An 18,822-nucleotide genomic window follows, 5' to 3' on the forward strand; every position below is an offset into this window, starting at 1 on the left:
ATAACAGTTTCCCTTTTCACTCAAAGTTAAAGATACTCCTGAGGACACATGAATCAACTTATTTTGGCTCTCTGCCAGATTGTTTTGCCCAGTTTTCTGCAAAGTCCTCAGTTGTCAGCCGCACCACATCCAAAGAAATATTGCCATGTTAACTTCATCCAGTCACACACATTGCCAGAAAACGGCTAATTGGTGTCAAATATCCTGCCATTTGCAAGGGAAGGGAATATGAGAGAGAGAGAGAGAACTTGCAGATAATACCTGATAAACCTTTTGTCATGTTAAAACATGTAATGTCTTTACATACCGATGTTTTACATCTTTACTAGTATTTGTTTTAATTTTTTTTTATTGAGAAACAGTTATCTTTAAGGAAAATACTTGTATCCTTTTTGTGAGGGTTTTAGGTTCTCTCTTTTCTGTTTCCCCTTCACTCTCTTCTGTTTACCATTCTGAAAAAAATCTATGCAACTTGGAAACCAGACGCCCATTAGTAGATGTTTTAGGGGTGATAATGCCTTGTGATTTACTGAAAGGGATTGCTCCAGGGATATATTTTTCCATTGAATTTTGGATCATTGCGGAAAGTAGGCTGACGTTACTAAAACCTATATATGTTGGTCAACAAGATAATCCTTATCGATGAACAACACTTTTATTAAAACAAATTACCGTAAATGCAATCGTCAGAATTAAAAAGCTAACGTTAGGCTAAAAACAAACGGTCGCATGACTTTGACGTCACCAACACTAAACTAAAGGCGCACTAGTGTTCAACATTGTGACATTTTGTAGTCGCATTACGTGAGCAGGGTATTTATTAATGTGTTTTAAATCGTAGATCAAAATGTAAAATCTCTGTGTTAACCATAGATCTTATTTCAGGCATTTAACCAAAAACCCTTTGAATAATTCGGAAAGAGAGAAGTGCAAAAATACAAACACTGATTTCCTGGCTAGGACTCATTCCTGCAGCACTCTCTCATACTAACGTTCACTAGAGGGAGTAAAACACTACACAAACATGTATGTAGGTGTATATAACAAGAGAATAACACCATTGCAACCACTAAAAATAATTGTAACAGATTAGTAGTAGTTTCATGAGATGTGAAGAGAAGTTTTCAATAAACTCCACTGGCGTCATTTTAGTTTATTAAAAGAGGTGTAGAACTATTATTGCTTGCATGTATTTTGTTGTAATGTACACTTTTATTGATCCAACAGTGGGGAAATTCTTCTTTGCATTTGACCCATCCTTAGTTATTAAGGAGCAGTGGGCTGCAGTGAAGCGCCCGGGGAGCAACTGGGGGTTCAGTGTCTTGCTCAAGGACACTTCAACCTTGGGGTTGCGGGACGACCTGTTGCTTTCATTTCGTTACTTTCGGCTTTTTCAAAAGGTGTTCGTGCTTTACGTACAAACGTAACAACCAGTTAATCAGTGAGTGAGACACATTAATTCTGTTTGGAAACAGAAAGGTTAATCACTTGCACCCCAGAACCATTAGCACGGTTATTTGAAAATGGCATTTTTCCAAAGACTGAGAGTGAAATATGACACAGATAAAACCTGAAATTAAAAAGAAGTGGAGAGCTATAGTGCACTGCAGTTGGTCTACTGCTGAAAAACTGAACATCGCAACATATAATATATGTTTGTATAAGACACTCAGTATTGTTCGTCTTAAGGTAAATATTACATCTCATATGTATCTGATACAAGCATGCTGAACTAGCATACTGGGTGCATATGTGTTGGAAAGATTGGGGGCTGGGGAGGTCATGGTTCAGTAATGAAGCATCCTTGTGAAATGCAAAATAAACTGCAAAATGTATAAAAGGACAAGCTTCACATGGCGGGGGGGAATATGGTGAGTGTTGACATCACAATACATCTAGGAAATAGATTTTTTTCTGTGAATTAATCAGTGGCCCAGGCACTGCAATTATCTATGAGCAGAAAATATCGGTCAAGTGAACGTCAGTATTAATAGGAAAAATCATTCTGATTCCGACTTGTTGAAAAAGGGAAATCAGGAAGATACAGTATTGGATCCCCAAGTTTGGATATTGCTATAGGCCTATGAGGATTCAAAGAATGTCGGAAGAATTGTGTGTTAAATTTGACGAGATTAGCAAAAATAGCTACAAGCATCAACATATCTTTAGCCAGCTAAATAGAAGACCAGGAAGGATTTGAAGTGTGAGGAGAGGCAACAGGGAGCAGAAGGTTGTTGGGCTGTCATATCTCTTTGTATCAATTTTTTAGTTAGTCAGTGAATGCTGCAGAAGGATCCTTTGTGTGCACCATGAGATACAATACCTAGTAGGCTATGGAGCAGTGTGTTTGAATGTTTTAAGAAGCTCTGATCTCATGTAATGATTTCTTAGAGGCTTTGTTGGCATGACTGGTAAGAACAAACAAAGGCGTTTTCTCTCTCCCTTGTTTTGTTGTACAAGTGCCCGAGGCCTCAATTCTGCCAGTCTGTTGAGCATATGGTGTTTATTTCACCACTACAACAAATCAGTTTGGTCTCAATTAAAAATACGCTTAATTCTGACGGCTCGGGCCTACATGAAGAGGGAAAGCAACCCCAAAACTTGTTTGATTGTGTTCAATGAGATGCCCATTTAACACTCCATATATGTGAAAATAACAAGGCGTAATACGTAATAGATTTCTAATAGAAGGGAATACCAATTAGGGACTGAATCTGAGAAGGAGAAGCCAAAGCATTTTTCAGAGGACATTTTGACATCCGTTCTCATTCCCAGGTTATCAAATACAGACGCGTTGTCCCGCCTCTTGCCTCTGACAGCACACACGTCAACTTTCCGTGTCTGTATGAAATGTACAATGTAGACCCATAGGTGCAATGTAAACCCATAGGTGTCAGTATTTTATGTTAATTGAAAATGAATGGTGATGTCTGCAATGTATTTTCTGTACTTATGTTACATTTTACTTTACTTAATGATGATTTTAAGCCCAACCATGATGTTTTTCCTCAACCTTGCTAAGGGGTTTTGTTACCTAAGGCTAATGCATTTGTTTGAGTTCACAATGTTAGCCGTGTGTTTACTGTGACTGTGATCAAGTGAATGTGAAAATAAAGGCCCATGGATGATATTTTATACATGTGCATACCCATGGATTTCCAAAAAGTATAAAACAAGACTTAAACATTCTACAGTCATGCTAGCAGCTCTGAGGTTGGATTTAGCTAAATGCTAACGTCAGCGTGCTAACAATAACAATGCAAACATACTGGTTAAATTAGGTACAATGCTCAGTAGCATGTTAGCATGCCAACATGTGCGTATAAGTATGGTCTTCAACCTTAGGCTAATTGGAAGTGTGTTTGGATCGCATTAGCACAGTATGTTAGCATAACATAGTGCTGATTAGTTTTGGAGGCTAACCAGGAAGTTAGTACGCACTGGTTCCTTCAACAAAGTCAATGGGATTGTCACATTGGATTTTTGCGAAAAATGAAGCTTGTGGCTAACAAATGCTTATGATACTTACACTCAATCACTTTTATGATTTTTGAAGTGTAAATTAACTACACCACGGTCACATGACTTCACGTCACCACTGCTAAGCTAAAAGCAGACTAGTGTTGTAGTGATGATATCCAGCAGTCACATTTAGCCACTTGTTAGCAACCTCCTTTTTTGAAGTCAGATATTTACTGACGTATTTCATTTTGTAGCAAACAAACAACAACAAAAAAGATTCAAATCTATGAAGCTTGTGTTAAGCAGATACCTTATTTCAGCCATCTAACCAAAAAATAATTTAAAAAACAATTGACTTGAAACGAGGGAACTGTGAAAAATGCGAGTTAATTTCCAGGTTTTAGGACTCATTCAGCAGCACTTAATGTCAGCTGTCTACACATAGACGACTCCTCGTGAGGGGCAGAGGAGACTGATGTGTCAATACAATAATACTATATCTGTTTTCCCCTCTGATGAATATCTTACTTTTTTTGTTAAGTACAGTTCACGATTGTGGCACACGTTCAAAGATTAATTCATAAAATGTCAGCACAGACATGCAAATCTCAGTCACACTGCAAGTTTTATTCATCCGTCATATCTTAAAACCGTAAACTCTTTTGAACTTGGAAAACAACCACTCTAGATAAGTAAAAACATGGTGATATGGACATCAAGAGAAATCATGAGAGAAAACAGAATTACAGAAACATTCTGCCTACATTTCACTGCTTTATATCAAAGGCAGAAGTAATGAGAATTACAGAGATCCCTGCAGGTCATCTGAACGGATTGCAGCAATTTTTTTTATTAAAAGCATGTTTATTTGTGTTTGTGTGTGTGTGTGTGTGTATGTGTGTGTGTGTGTGTGTAGCTAATTAATGGCAGTGTTTACCTGCGCCCTCTGTGAAATTAGTCCTTCAGCCTCTCCAAATTTAAAAAAGTGGTTACGTTCACAAACAAAGCATCAATTACAGCTAAGAAATAAATCCAAATCCTGAGTGACTAGCAAAACATGCCATGCATAATTACAATCAGCCCCCACAGTCCCAAACAAAAACACGTTTTTTAAGGTCAGGTATACGAGCAAGGATGAAATATAATCAGTTGTAACTGCTTGGAATATGTAATTAAGGAGACTTTTAGTGACAGCTAACAATATAGAGGGACAGTTAACTTACTAATGATTCACAAAAGGCTCGTTAACATTTTCAAACACAGATAAATAAACCTGAAGAAGAATGGGAATGTAAATGTGTTGTTAAAAGGGATGTGGAATTGTTGCTGTAAGGCAGAGAGCACAGTCAGCTTGCATAAACCTCTACCTCCATCTAGTGAATGATCCACGTAGGCTTCTTTTATGACACGAAACAGTCAGTGAGCGCAAACCAAATGTTGTTTTTGTGAAATAACATAAATATAAATCTCTGATGACCATCTCCATTAAAATGCAACTTCCAAATGAAATCATCAGTGATATTAAATAATTATTATTCGTCAACACGTCTGATAGTAAAGTTGAACCCCGTGTTTAAATCAATCAAATGCACATCCGAGCATCGTGGCATTATCTCCTTATATAGTGTGCACGGGTCTGCCTTTTATTAATAATACACATATCAATATGCAGATTATTACCTGAACAGTACGAGGATCTACTAAATAAAGCTGTTACATAAAATAACTGGGCAAAACCAAAAATAAAAGGGTACATCAATGAATAAGATGAAGGAGCCAGACACCCATCTCCGCTGTAGTTTCTATAGTCACGCCTCGCCCGTACGTGCCTGCGTGCCTGCGTGCCTGCGTGCCTACGTGCGTCACTGGCGTGCGTCAGGAGGATTGTAAACACTCCTCGCGCTTCAGCAGCAGCTTCCTAAGCAGTAATTTGTCGAGTGAGCTAACGTTGTGTGTTCCAGCGTTTAATATTTCACAGGCGACATGTTTTCCAGTTAATTGCTGGTAATAATTCAAGTAGATATCGGATGATGTCATAAATTCTTTTTTGGGGCTTTACAAGACCGCGTCTCAAGTTACTGCCATAAAGTTGCTCTTAGCTAACGTTAGCTCTCAGACTCGTGAAGTGTAATTCCTTTGCAGCGGAACCAGACGCAGCGTCGTTTATCTCTCTCTCTCTCTATATATATAATTGTTTCTTTTTATGTTCAAAGCTCACCCTTCTCTGTGATGAAATGGTGCTTTCCTTGGTGAGCCTTTGCGCCATGGAGGTGGTGAGGGACCACAGCTCGTCACCCTGCTGGCTGAGGTGGGTGCCCAGGGAGCTGTACAGACCGCTGCTGGAGGCCTCTTTCACCGACTGCAGACCGCTGGCTGTGGGCGAACTGGTGCAGAGGTGGCCTGAACGCACGTTGCGTGTCGGCGGACGCAGGAAACAAAACCAAGCCGGGCCAAATCGACTCTGTATCCAGGCCCTGTTACTCGCAGTTGTCAGAGGAATGTCAGACCAAAGGTAAGACCAGTGGTTTATTGTTCTAGCTACAGTGTTTGGATCCTGTGAGAGACATTTAACATACCATCCCTGTTTCCCAGGTATGCCATGCAAGTACTGGATCTCTGTGGACTGCAGGGAGATGAAGGAGGCATGGGAGACACCATGGGAGGCTGGTCTCTGACTGTAGCGCTCTGCACCATGGTCGTTCAGGCCAGGGCGAGAGCTCAGAGGGCACAGCGGGAGAGGAAAAGGTTCTCGGCTTTGGAGAGGGAAAAGGATGGGAAAAGAGAACGGGGACGGTGTAAGAGGGGAAAGGAAACAAATTGCGATGTCGCAAGCCCAGAGGAGATGGAATCGTGTGGGACTCTGGGTGAAGAGGAGTTGATTAAAGGCGTCAGAAGGAGGATGGAGGTGGAGAGGAGAAGAGAGATTGCAGGGTTAGGAGGCAGTAGAAGGGAGGCCGAAGAAAAAGATGTAAACAGTGATGTGTTGCTGCATGTGAGAGCGGATCTTTTTGTAAATGCTCGCTCTTGGGAGCGTTTTCGCGGGGCTCTGAGCACAGTGGGACCGCTTAAGCTTCAGTGCAGATACCTACGTGTGGAAGAGATTTCAGTGACTCGTATCAGGACCCTGCTGGGCCTCCTGCCCCGCCGGGGTCTTCTGGGCATTGACGTTCGCTACAGCAGCCTCGGGGTGGCTGGCCTGGCTGAGCTGCTGCCACTGCTCTCCACCTTCCCTGCGCTGAACTCTCTCCGCCTGCACTACTGTAACTTGGATTTCCGCAGAGACCACCCTGGCCAGGAAGATGCCCTGAGGGACTTGTCTCAGGGTCTGACACAGCTACAAGAACTGCGACGCCTCAGCCTCACTGCACTGCGCTTGCCTGGGCAACTTCGTGTGCTGCTTAGGTATGGCCTGATACCCCGTCATGCACACTGTCCTGTAACTTTGTCCCTACATGCTGAGCCTAGTAAATACCACTGTCGCACACTCAAATGTTTTTAGATTTGTTCAACCTTAAGAGTAGGTAAGAGTAGGAAATGTACCAATCTCTAATGGAGTTGAGACAAATCGTCAATTCTGCTCTTTGGTGAACAATTTATTAGAAATTGCAATCGATAGCTGGCTCTAACCTTGCACATTTAAGATTTGCAGCTTTTATTTGATAGTACATTTTATATTTAAGATGGTTGTGCAACAAAACAAGAAATATGAAGAAACTACCTTCGGTTTTAGAAATTGTTGATTAGAATTTTTACCATGTCTTTCCATTTTATAGCTAGTATTAATTTATTTTTAAAGGATTTATCAGTTGATCAACAAACTAATCGTTGGATTAATCCACAATGAAAATAATAAGTCGCAGCCCTATTTTTTATCTTTAATTTGAAACAAAACTGCCAAAATAGCAGTCGTAGTTAGAATAATGAGAATTAAAAACATAAAACAAACCAATTAGGCCTCGAAGTTGAATATTCTAATTGAATGATGAATATTTGAATGTTCTTTTTGTTCCAGCTCACTGCCTCAGCCTTTAGAGATACTGGAGCTGCCATATTTGAGCCTGAGCCCAGCAGACCTCGCCTATCTGTCCTGTAGCCATCATGCTTCCACACTGCAGCAGCTGGATCTCAGTGAGAACCGTCTGGATGAAAACACCCTGACCTCTATTCGCCGCCTCCTCTCCCAGGCTTCCAGTTGCCTGCAGCACCTCACTTTAAGTGGCTGTGGCCTCACTGATGGCCTGATGGGACTCTTGCTGCCCTCAGTGGGAGGCTGCAGGGCCCTCAAGAGCTTGGCGTTGGCTCTGAACCCTCTCTCCATTGCTGGCCTCATGGACCTGGTGAGGATGGCCGTGAGAATGCCCTCGCTCCGTCAGTTACTGTACCCCAACCCCCTGGAGGACTACCAGCCGGGCCTTCCTGACCTGCCCTCCAGTGCTCAGCTCTTAGACTGGCCGCTCGATGAAGCCACAGACATCAACATCACCAGCAGTCAGCTCAACAGGTTGCGGCTGGAGAGCGGGCGTTCGGACCTCTTTCTGACATGCGACCTGCTCAATTATGATAAAGACCTCGTGGACTAGAGCAGAGGTGATGGGAAGGACTCGGGTGTTTGTTTTTTTATGTTCACCATCACATAACAGAGCAATGTCATTCATATAAATGGTCTAGTATTCTTTTTCTTGCCCATCTGTCTTGTGAATGTCTCATAAGGGTAGCCAGAGTTCAGGGTGATGTGGGGTTGGAGGGAAGTCATTGTGTCACCAAAGCAACAGGTTTGTTATTGTGGTGAGATAGAGTCCTCCTCTTGATTCAAGAAAAAGACATTTTTTATATTTGTTTGCAAGACAAAAGGACAAACACCTTTACACCATATGCTTGAAAAAAATGTTGCTAAACTACTTCAATATAGGTCACTTATTGACTTTATATATTGTTCTGTACCCAAATTTGCTTTAGTCAGGTTAACAGGATATGTGGGATTACAGCTGTCACTACTTAATTCATACAAGGCCATTCATTCATATTCAGTATATATGCAGATATACATTTGCATACTGTTTGCTAAATATTTGCATTGTCTTTCCTTCATAGGAAAGGAATGTAATTGCAAAATATTGAGACTTATTTTAATACCTAGCAATTATTTGAGTGACGTTCTCACTCTTTGTGCTTTTCTAATTTACATATTTGTCATACTGTACTTCATGTATCTCTGTCGTAAAATGTCCAGGATGATTTTGCTTTATTTCTCTCGGGTCAAAAATCGTAAATCACAAGGAATGCATGTATCAAATTACCGTTGTACCACATTAATGCATTTTTTCTTTTGTCAGTTCCAGAATAAACTAGAACGGGCACTCGGTAGAGCGCATACCTTCGCTGCAGCCACTTTTTGGTACTTGGCATGAGAGTGTGGGGAACAGTAAATTGATGTAACTTGATACCAGATATTGTGGTAAACATCACAAATGAATTATGTATGAACATCAGCCTTGATTTATTAATTTCGAAAGAAAACCATTGATGTATCGTGAGTCCCTGACCTTTGACCCCCATTTCGCTAACAAGGGTAATGACGGCATTGTGTCGTGGTGGATATCACACGATTGGGCATTAAGTTCTGAACATTTTGGCATTAGTATCATGCAAATTTGACACAAATTAAAAACGCTATGGTAAAAAGATGATTTTGACATTTTTATGATTTTGACCTTTGACCCGATCGCTCCCAAAATCAAATGGTCCCCGGATAACAGCCAATCATCCCACCAAATTTCATGCGATTCGGTTTAATACTTTTTGAGTTATGCGAATAACAAACAGACATATTTACAAATAAATACACAGCGATCAAAACATAACCTCCGCAAAAGTATTTTGCGAAGGTAATAACTGCTACCAGTGACATCAGTTTATTCTGATGTCACAACAAAAGAAAAGTAGCTGACTCGTGTATATTTACATCAATTATAGAGGTTTTCTATCTGTCTGCTGCACTATGGTAACATGGAGTTCAGGCCAGAGATACATACATATATGTCTATATATATATATATATGGTGTATATATATATATATACCCCTTACTGTTTGCACCCCGCGCAAGCAGTAAGGTTGGAGGGATGCATACTGTATATGTAAATATACAGTATGCATCCCTCCAATCTACCCCCTCCCCCCAACGCTTGTGCGCCTGCCAGAGAGGTTGTAGGGAGCAGAGTGGCGTCTCTGCCCCCTCCCCCCTCCCCCCTCCCCTTACCGTTTGCCCACCGTGCAAGCAGTAAGGGGAGGGGGGAGGGTGGAGGGGGCAGAGATTCTACTCTGCTCCCTCCACCCTCCCCGGTCCCCGTCTAAGAAGTCTGGTGGAAGTCACTTCTATTTATAACTTTGGGTGTGTTTTCCGTATATTTACATATACAGTATGCATCCTTCCAACCTTACTGCTTGCGCGGGGTGCAAACAGTAAGGGGAGGGGGAGGGGCGAGATGCGCCTAGATGGTTCATCTTCTGGCCAAAAACTAAATTAAACCAACTTTTAAGAAATTTCAGAGGTTTTCTATCTGTCTGCTGCACTATGGTAACATGGAGTTCAGGCCAGAGATACATACTGTATATATATGTGTGTATATATATATATATATATATATATATATATATATATATATATATATATATACACCATATATGAATATATGGTGTATATACATACAACATACAGATCTACAAGTTGTTCCGGAGGTGGGAGTTGAAGACCTCCCGGACAGGATCCTCCGCCAGACGTTCCCAGTTCACCCTCAATACACGTTTCTAGCCGGCTCCGCCGTCATCTGATCCGACTCACCACCTGGTGGTGATCAGTTGACAGCTCACCTTCACCAGCAGGGTCTTTCCACAGCCAGGAGGTCCATGAAGGAGGAAGCCCCTCGGAGGAACCATTCCCAGCCACACCTCTGGGTGACGCATGTGGATCAGCAGCCTACACACCTCCTGCAACAATGTTCGAATAAATGAAAGTGAAAACAATACAACCGTCTAGTGCAACGTGCCCAATGAGCCTCACTGTGTAGGACTTTAAAACGTGCAGTCACTGGAGGACAAGCAGCAAGGTTAAAGGTACTTACCGTTAACGTCTCTTCATTACCTCCGACATCTTCAAACTTCAGAGTGGGATACTGCAGCTCGAGGGACTTTGATTTTGCTGAGAAATCATGTGTTCAAAAAAAAAAGTTACGTTTAATAATACAAAATAGCCGTCAAAATATCTGTAAACCAATTAATAGACGATCAATCAATTCAACAAACTGAATAAATACACATTAAACTAAATACATATATTCATAGATTATTAAAACAGCCGTTTGTCGCAGCGCGACAGTAAACGCTTCACAAGCTCAACATCGATTACTCTGTAATGTGCTGTTCAATAGCACGTTAATAATCTATACTCAAACTAGAACGGGCACTCGGTAGAGCGCATACCTTCGCTGCAGCCACTTTTTGGTACTTGGCATGAGAGTGTGGGGAACAGTAAATTGATGTAACTTGATACCAGATATTGTGGTAAACATCACAAAAGAATTATGTATGAACATCAGCCTTGATTTATTAATTTCGAAAGAAAACCATGTAGTGGTATTTGATACAATTTGGACTGTATGTGCTGCGAAGATATAAGACACAGAAATGGTTGTTCTGTTGATATGTATTTTATTAATTGTTTGGACAAGTACCTGAACATACATGTCCAAAACCGGACGTTCGTGAAACAAGTTCCCTGAACATTACCATTGAAACATCAAGGCCAAATGCATGAAGATTAATACCTGTGATTTTGTTTATTAATTTTGAAACTTTTGTTTGCGTTGAGAATAATTTGAGAAGACTTACAACACCATATATACTCCTATTGAAACACAATACATGAACTAGATGTTACTAACAATACATCAGCCGAAAATAAAACGTAGTATTCTAACTGACCTAAGCGTGTGCAGTCATACATGAACCAGTGATAATTGTGTATAATATACAAGAACTAGAAGTAGGAATACATCTCATCATAGGTGAAAAGTCACATTAGCAGAGAGACGCAAATGATATCGTGGTCTGAATAATATGTGTCCACGACATCCACATGTACAGTGACTGGCTGGTTGACGTAGACGTGGTCCAGCAGTGATCCTTGGTCAGTCGTTGGTCCGGTTACACACTGGCTGAAACCGTGGTGAGCCATCAGTTGGAGGATGTCATGGTTAGGGGTGTCCAGCAGGTCAAAATTGAAATCTCCGAGGAGGACCGTCAGGTTTTCTGTGTCCAGTGTGGTCATTAGTTGTTGAAGACGATCTTTGAAAATCGTAGGACCCTGCGATGGAGGCCTGTACACGGTCACGATGTTGATTGTCCTTCGGTGGGTGTGGAGGGCGATTCCTGTGTACTCCAGTGCTGTGGATAGTCTGTCCAAACTCGCTGGAGCCATCCCCTGTGGAGCCTGAATCATAATGCCTCCTCTGTGAATACCGTGGTCGAGGGGCCTCTCAGCTCGAAAGCATTTAACGTCCTGCTTGAGCATTTGTTTTCTGGTCCTAGTCGTTGACCATCATGCAAAAAGGTCTCTGCAAACAGCCGAAAACACAAAACGCTATGGTAAAAAGATGATTTTGACATTTTTATGATTTTGACCTTTGACCCGATCGCTCCCAAAATCTAATCAAATGGTCCCCGGATAACAGCCAATCATCCCACCAAATTTCATGCGATTTGGTTTAATACTTTTTGAGTTATGCGAATAACAAACAGACATATTTACAAATAAATACACAGCGATCAAAACATAACCTCCGCAAAAGTATTTTGCGAAGGTAATCAGTCAAAGAGTTCAAGAGTTATTTAATTGTGAAAGTTATTGAGCATACTTCAAAGTGCTAATGGGAGTGTCGCAGACTTCGAGGCATTATTTGTATAACTCCGCGGTAGAGTGTACCAGCTGCGGTAAGACATGGTCTTCACAAAGTCCTTCTCCGAGAAGACGTGAAAGGGAGAAATGGTGACCTTCGTTATTGGCAATGCGTATCGAAGACACCTCTGGAGGAAGGGACTGCTTGTCAGGGGAGGCAGAATTATAGCTGTATGGCAAGAATACATCAAACGTTATAAACCAGTTATTTTCAAGCATCAGACGTCTTTGCTCAAGGAGAGTGAAATCTTACGTGGCCTCCTCTGTGCCCTGGCCATGGTGTGAGTCTCTCCCAGACGAAAGATTGGTTGAGAACTACTACACAAATAGAACAATAATAAATAAAACAACGTGCGGTGCTTGTTTTGCAGAGGAAACCATATCTACTGTATGACTTTCACATACCTGTCACATCCAGGCAAAAGAACGGTGTCCTTGCGTCTCGGAGGTGGAACACGTTGAGCCTTTCTGTACTCCTTCTGGACAGAGCAGAAATAATTCAGCACATCCACCGCGCTGAAGATTGACGGCTTGCACTTGGCTTTACTCCTGAGGTAGAGATGCCTGCTGTGTTCCTGGTGGCATGGACCAAGCGAGGGGAAGCAGTTAATCACCAGCCACGACACCACCGGCCATGCCAGTCGACCACTTAGTGACACGCTCTCATGCATTCCATTATTTAGAGGAGCTAAGGTCACAGTAAAGGACACGGGAAGCAGTGGCGGGCTGATTCAAAGAGGGAGAGCCTCCTGACCTGTTTGCCACACTCAAAAATGTGAAAAGATGTTGCTTTTTCTTCCGGATTTAAAACAAGAAGAGAAGATAGAGAGATATTTAAGATTTAAGTGAAACATGTCTGTTACTTTGTATTTGGAAATCCATAACTCCAGCCAAGAGTCTGCTCTGTCGTGGAGGCTCGTCCAGATGTCAGACCGGTCCTGCAGCTCCGAGTCCCAGGTCTCCAGCTCCGGCAACAACCACTGCTCCGCCTCATTGACAGCTACGCTGGTCAGCATGCGCAGCACTGTTTCTCTATTGACAGCGCAACACGACAATTTCAACTTTCGCTCACTTCAGAGAGTTGAAATTACTATTTTTGCCACATGGGGGGGGGGGGGGGGGGGGGGGGGGGGGGGGGGGGGGGGGGGGGGGGGGGGGGGGGGGGGGGGGGGGGGGGGGGGGGGGGGGGGGGGGGGGGGGGGGGGGGGGGGGGGCAGTGGAAATAAGTTTGTTTTCACATTGTCATTTACAGTCACGTGTACTTAACAATATTGATTACAGCGGCTTCAAATATAAACGTTTAGGTGCCTGTATTGTCACATGGTTGTTATTCTAACATCGACGGACTCACCGAAGGCCGAGATTTTTAAAGGCTAAAAGTGTGAGAAGCTTTTTCACCAGCTCGTAGCTGACAGACTTGAGAGACATCAGCAGCTTCAACATTCCAACTAGTGCGGCAGACGACTGAAACACACACACGCAGGGAAGAATCAATAACACACGTACACTTCTTAAAATGCACTGTGGCAATCTAGATCCTGGATATACAGTACCAGAGGAGGTCTCACGAATTGGGGCACCAGGTCAATGAGGCCTCGGTAAAGCGTGTCTGTGGTCTGTAAGAGCCCCTGGTTGTGCAGGGCGTGCAGGGCAGCGAGGATCTGCATCGGGGAACTGCAGGTGTTCAGACCACCCAGCAGCTGCAGGGAGAAGTCCTCTGGAGAAAGAGTGCCCGGGATACACTGTACACAAACACGCGCTTACCATGAGCTCATCGTTTTCCTTTGTGCATGATCATTTGATGGTTCACGGCATATATATATATATATATATATATATATATATATATATATATATATATACTTGGCACAGATTACCTTTTTATCAGGATACAGGTCTTTAAACCAGCCTGCATCTTCAAACTGTTTGAGGAACATCGGCACCTTAGGGCTGGGTTCCCGCGGTGGTGGTAGGGTCTTTGGACGACGACAAGTTGGAGGTGGAGGTGGAGGAGTATTGGGTATGGGTTTCTCTTTAGATTTTCTCTTTGGAGGCTGCGGATACTGAGATGCACACACAACTGCTGCTGTTTTGTGCGTTCTTTTGTCGTCTGCCAAGCAAACACAATGAATGCTCTTACCTCTTTATACTTTTTCTCCACGACGGGTTTCTTGGGTATAAAAGGCCGTGGCTTGACTTTAATCGGAGTCCTTGCTGGTGGAGCCCTATTCTCCTGCAGTAAAGAATACAGCTGACTGATGTATACCAACATACAGGAACTGGAATAAAGCTGTGAATTCTATTGTACATTTCTGCAAAGAAAAGCCAAGAATGACTGAGAACGAGGTTTTGTTTATCAAGCTCACAGTTTTGTACCTGCTTTTTCTCCACGCTCACAGGAATCTGTACTTTGGATTTAGGGTGGACGTCCTCCTTCACGATACGGTTACGGGCATAATACGGTTCAGGTTTACATAAGGGTATCTCAAATTCATCTGGGTCAGAGCTGTCCTCCAAATCAATCTGTTAACACAGCATTACCATATTAATGATATATTTATGTCTGCATATATATTTCTTTTATTCCAGACTCATGAGTTCATAAAGCATAGTGAAAATGTGCAAAAATTCAAATAAAATGGCTGATTTCTGAAAGCTGAGACCAAATCACTACCACATTCGCATCATACAGAAGCCACATAAAGAAATATGGTGATTTTTAGAGAAAGAAGCCATTAGATTAATTTAACTTGAGCTCGTGACAGACTGCTTCTGAGTATTAAAGAAACAATTAAAAGGCATCTGATTATGTAGAGAACTTGTCAAAAGTCTGTGTATTCTTGAAAAGTATCGAAAAAGAAGCAGAAAAAAACGAGTAGGGGGAGGAAGATGTAGAAACCTTAATAATAGGAGGTATCCCATAAATGATCTTCATATAGTTATCAAAAGCCTCTTTCCTGGTTTCCTTTGTGCTGGGAGGCTTCCTCCTTTGGCATTTTACTGAGCCCCGTATGAGTGCCGCTAGGTCCGCGGTCAAGTCCATTGAGCTGACGTACTCCTAGAACAAGACAGATGGAAAATGTATTCTATGTTTTTGAACACATTTTTCAGTGTGCCTCTGAATCAATTCCCACACACCTTCTGTCTCTTATGTCTTATGTCTTCGGTCAATAACACATTGCCGGCGGTTGCCTCATCTTTGTCTGTGCTTGCATTCCTGTTTGCAAACATATTGCTCATAGCTTAACAAGGCATTCTTTGGGATTATACAGTATATAATAGGAATAAATCTTACTTTCCTTCGCCAGACTTTGTTTTGGTCTCGATGATAGGAATGTCAGGAGGGGGCTTAACATAGTAAGTGTAAAGTAGCTGTGGAAATAAAATGGGTTTATAATTTGTAGCTTTGGTTAAAAATGTCCAAACTACCCCGTAACACACGCACACACGCACACACACACACACACACACACACACACACACACACACACACACACACACACACACACATCATACACTGTAAACGGACTAGTTACCATTTGCTGAAAGTAGTGTGGCAGGAACTTTGCACAATTCATCCTGTACAGATCCCCTTTGATGCCAAGAAACACCTCCCCTCCAAACCCAGTGTAGGCCAGACACTCGGGCACCGCATTCAGCTGCAGCGTCCTGGTGTCACAGACGCATAAATAGACATACATTACTGATGTGAGGTCCTGGGACAGGGATGTCGTATGTGTACAGATTGTAAAGCCCTCTGAGGCACATTTGTAATTTGTGATTTTGGGCTACACAAAATAAACCGAATTGAATTGAAACGCTGCAAGAAATAAGTGGTAATGAACTCTAACTTGATGAGGTGATTCTTCTCATTCCAGATACACACTGTCCCATCTAGACTGCTGGAGACCAACACATCCAGATCATGACACACACACAGTCCTGCAAGAGCAAACGCCACAGTCACTCACACACATACGAGCAATACAACACGGTCCAGAACAGATAATCCATCCAGTAGGCACACAAACAAAAGCGTTTATGTCACCTGTGAATTGGTCTGAATGGCCTTCATTGGGTGGGCAATCGGTCTTGCTCTGGTTGAGTATGTTAACGTGAATCAGGTTGTAGGTGCCATTGTTGGGCTGTTGAACGGTCAGGGCCAACTGGGGCTCCAAGGCTGCCAGGTAGACTTGAGGATGGTCACAGTGCAGGCTCAGCTGTTGGCTGAGAACCTCGGCTGAGTAGGGGTTTACTCTCCACACCACCACTGTCATGTCCTCACCTTACGGATAGATGTAAAGTCGTTAAGTCATCTGGGACAAGCATACAAAGGCAATGAAGTTACATGAGGAAATACCCGTGGAGAGGAAGCAATCGTTCTCAGGATACGCCTTCATCGCGGTGACTCTCTGGCCGTTGTGTGCCCGCGTCCTGTACAAGACCTTCCCGTTATCGATTTTCAGAACACTCAGACAGCCTCCACTTTGGCCCAGAATGATCATAAACCTGTAAAGTAAAAATCAAATTGGCTGAAATGAAGATACTTTTGCCCACGTGGTATATTTACATAAATTATATTTAAAATTAGACAAAATGCCCACTTATTCTTAGCATCAGTAGGTAAGACTTTATTCCTGCGACTGCATCCTCTCATCTCCTGCAAATTCATCCACTCCTCTAAAGCTTCCTGTGTATTAACCACAGAGCTGTAGAGTATGAGGCAGCTAGCCGGGCCAGGCTGGGCGTCCTTCTCAGTCACATGGTCCATATGCGTCCAGGGCTCCTGGCCTTTCCCCTTCCACTCTCGCATCAAAGTGATTGGATTAGTGAGTGTGTTGGCTTGGAGCACCGTACCTGTGTCAGTCAGAGCCAACATAATCTCTTTTTGCAGGCAGTAGTCAGCACACATAATCCTCTGCTTTGCCTTGAAAGAAGTCAACACTGCTCCGGTTTCTGCAGTCACAAGCGTGACGTCACTGTCCCCGCTCAGACAGAGGACCCGTGAGGGGAAAGGAGCAGGGAAGGGGGAGGCTAGGATTTGTCTCAGGAGGGCTCCTCCATCCTGTTTGAGTTTGCAGTGGAGAGAGTACAAGGTTCTGAAGGTCCAGAGATCAACTCCCTTGTGAGAGAAGGAGAAGAAAGTATCTCCCTTATTAGTGCCACCTATGCACAACAGAGGAGTGTTCGGCTCCGCATGGACACACTCGACCACATGACCCTCATCCACGCTCCAGCAACGTATCGTACAATCCACGGAGGCTGATAACAGCATGCTCAATGCAGAGCAGTAGAACAGAGAGCTCACCACATCTAGACACAAAGGAAACAGAACACGTGAACGATTTGTCTCATCGTGAAAGATGGACAAAAAGAACATGGATGGACGTTGTGATTTTACCATCATGTCCTACAAAAGCAACGCGAAGTTCCCAATCTGGACCCCATACTCTAATGGAGCGCTCTTGAGAAGCAGTGATCAAACAGTCCAGTTGAGAGCAGTACACCATCGCAGTGATAGCGCTGAAAAAACACAACCTGTTCATCTTTCTTTTCAATCAAATTGAAATCACCTCACGTGCACCAATACACACCATGAGCAGAGATCCCTCTTGTGCTCCAAAACCTTCCCGGCATCGAGGTCGACCACCGTCACGACCAGCCCGCACACGACAAAGGCTCTGTGGTGCCTGTCGGATCGCCGGGGAGCTAATGCCATTTGAGTGAAAGTGCTGTGCCGCAGCCCTTTCTGTATCTTCACCTTACACACCATGATCAACTCCGACCACACGCACACGTTCCCCGCGCCTGCGGTCACAAAATCCGTGCAGTGCTGAGCAGTCTGACACACACGTACGTCCAGGGCATCGGGAGCAGCTTCCAGCGGGCGTAACTCACTGTCCAGAAATGTGATGACAGGCCCCGGGCCCCAACCCACCAGAAGGCCAGGGATCTTTGTGGCGGTCAGGCCCAAGAAAGGGAGGCGCGCGAGGGAAGTCTGCGTGTGGCCATCAGCTGTGTAGAGGCACACTGTGTTGTCTGAATGGAGGCTAATGAATGCTGCAGCGGCTTCAGAATACACCATGCAACGCACAGGGCTGTCACAGGAGAAATGCTGCAGGGGATGGAGACCATGAGTGAACACCTGCTGCTTGCTTTTTACCTGGAGAGTCAGACAAAGATAAGTAAGATAAGGTGTTTAAGATATCTGGGATTGCACAAAGCCAACCAGCATACATCATGTTGGTGTACCTTGCCTGTGGCTGGCTTCACATCCTGCTCGAACAGATTCGGCTTCCCATTTGATGTGCCACTCTCTTGAGACAACAGTCTCAGGGTGCGACTGGGGGAGAGTACTTTCGTTGTTCTCGTCTCCTCTCCTGGGGCAGCCATTTACACCACTTTCTA

At 43.3% G+C, this 18,822-nt stretch overlaps 1 protein-coding gene across 2 annotated transcripts; it reads left to right on the plus strand.

Annotated features, from left to right (window-relative positions):
* The first annotated feature begins 5,326 nt into the window (after positions 1–5,326).
* On the plus strand, positions 5,327–8,840 carry si:ch73-174h16.4 (leucine-rich repeat-containing protein 14). Of its 2 annotated transcripts, none has more exons than XM_034560578.1 (4): positions 5,327–5,466; positions 5,676–5,974; positions 6,055–6,864; positions 7,475–8,840. In XM_034560578.1, exons 2-4 carry the CDS (start codon positions 5,697–5,699, stop codon positions 8,040–8,042), a joined length of 1,656 nt encoding a protein of 551 aa, XP_034416469.1. In that variant the 5' UTR covers positions 5,327–5,466; positions 5,676–5,696; the 3' UTR covers positions 8,043–8,840. The 2 variants fall into 2 exon arrangements, with proteins under 2 accessions (XP_034416469.1, XP_034416470.1); XM_034560579.1 differs by having other exon boundaries at positions 5,327–5,399.
* Positions 8,841–18,822: the final 9,982 nt, after the last annotated feature.

This window comes from Cyclopterus lumpus, chromosome 20 (genome assembly GCF_009769545.1).
Source record: "Cyclopterus lumpus isolate fCycLum1 chromosome 20, fCycLum1.pri, whole genome shotgun sequence".
NCBI classification, from domain to species: Eukaryota; Metazoa; Chordata; class Actinopteri; order Perciformes; family Cyclopteridae; genus Cyclopterus; species Cyclopterus lumpus.

Bases quoted from the DNA above. Each gene is read 5' to 3' on its own strand.
- si:ch73-174h16.4 (XM_034560578.1), top strand. From the start codon at position 5,697: ATGGTGCTTTCCTTGGTGAGCCTTTGCGCCATGGAGGTGGTGAGGGAC. The intron at 5,975-6,054 runs GTAAGACCAGTG...CCTGTTTCCCAG, and splicing joins AGAGGAATGTCAGACCAAAG to GTATGCCATGCAAGTACTGG. The intron at 6,865-7,474 runs GTATGGCCTGAT...TTTTTGTTCCAG, and splicing joins CAACTTCGTGTGCTGCTTAG to CTCACTGCCTCAGCCTTTAG.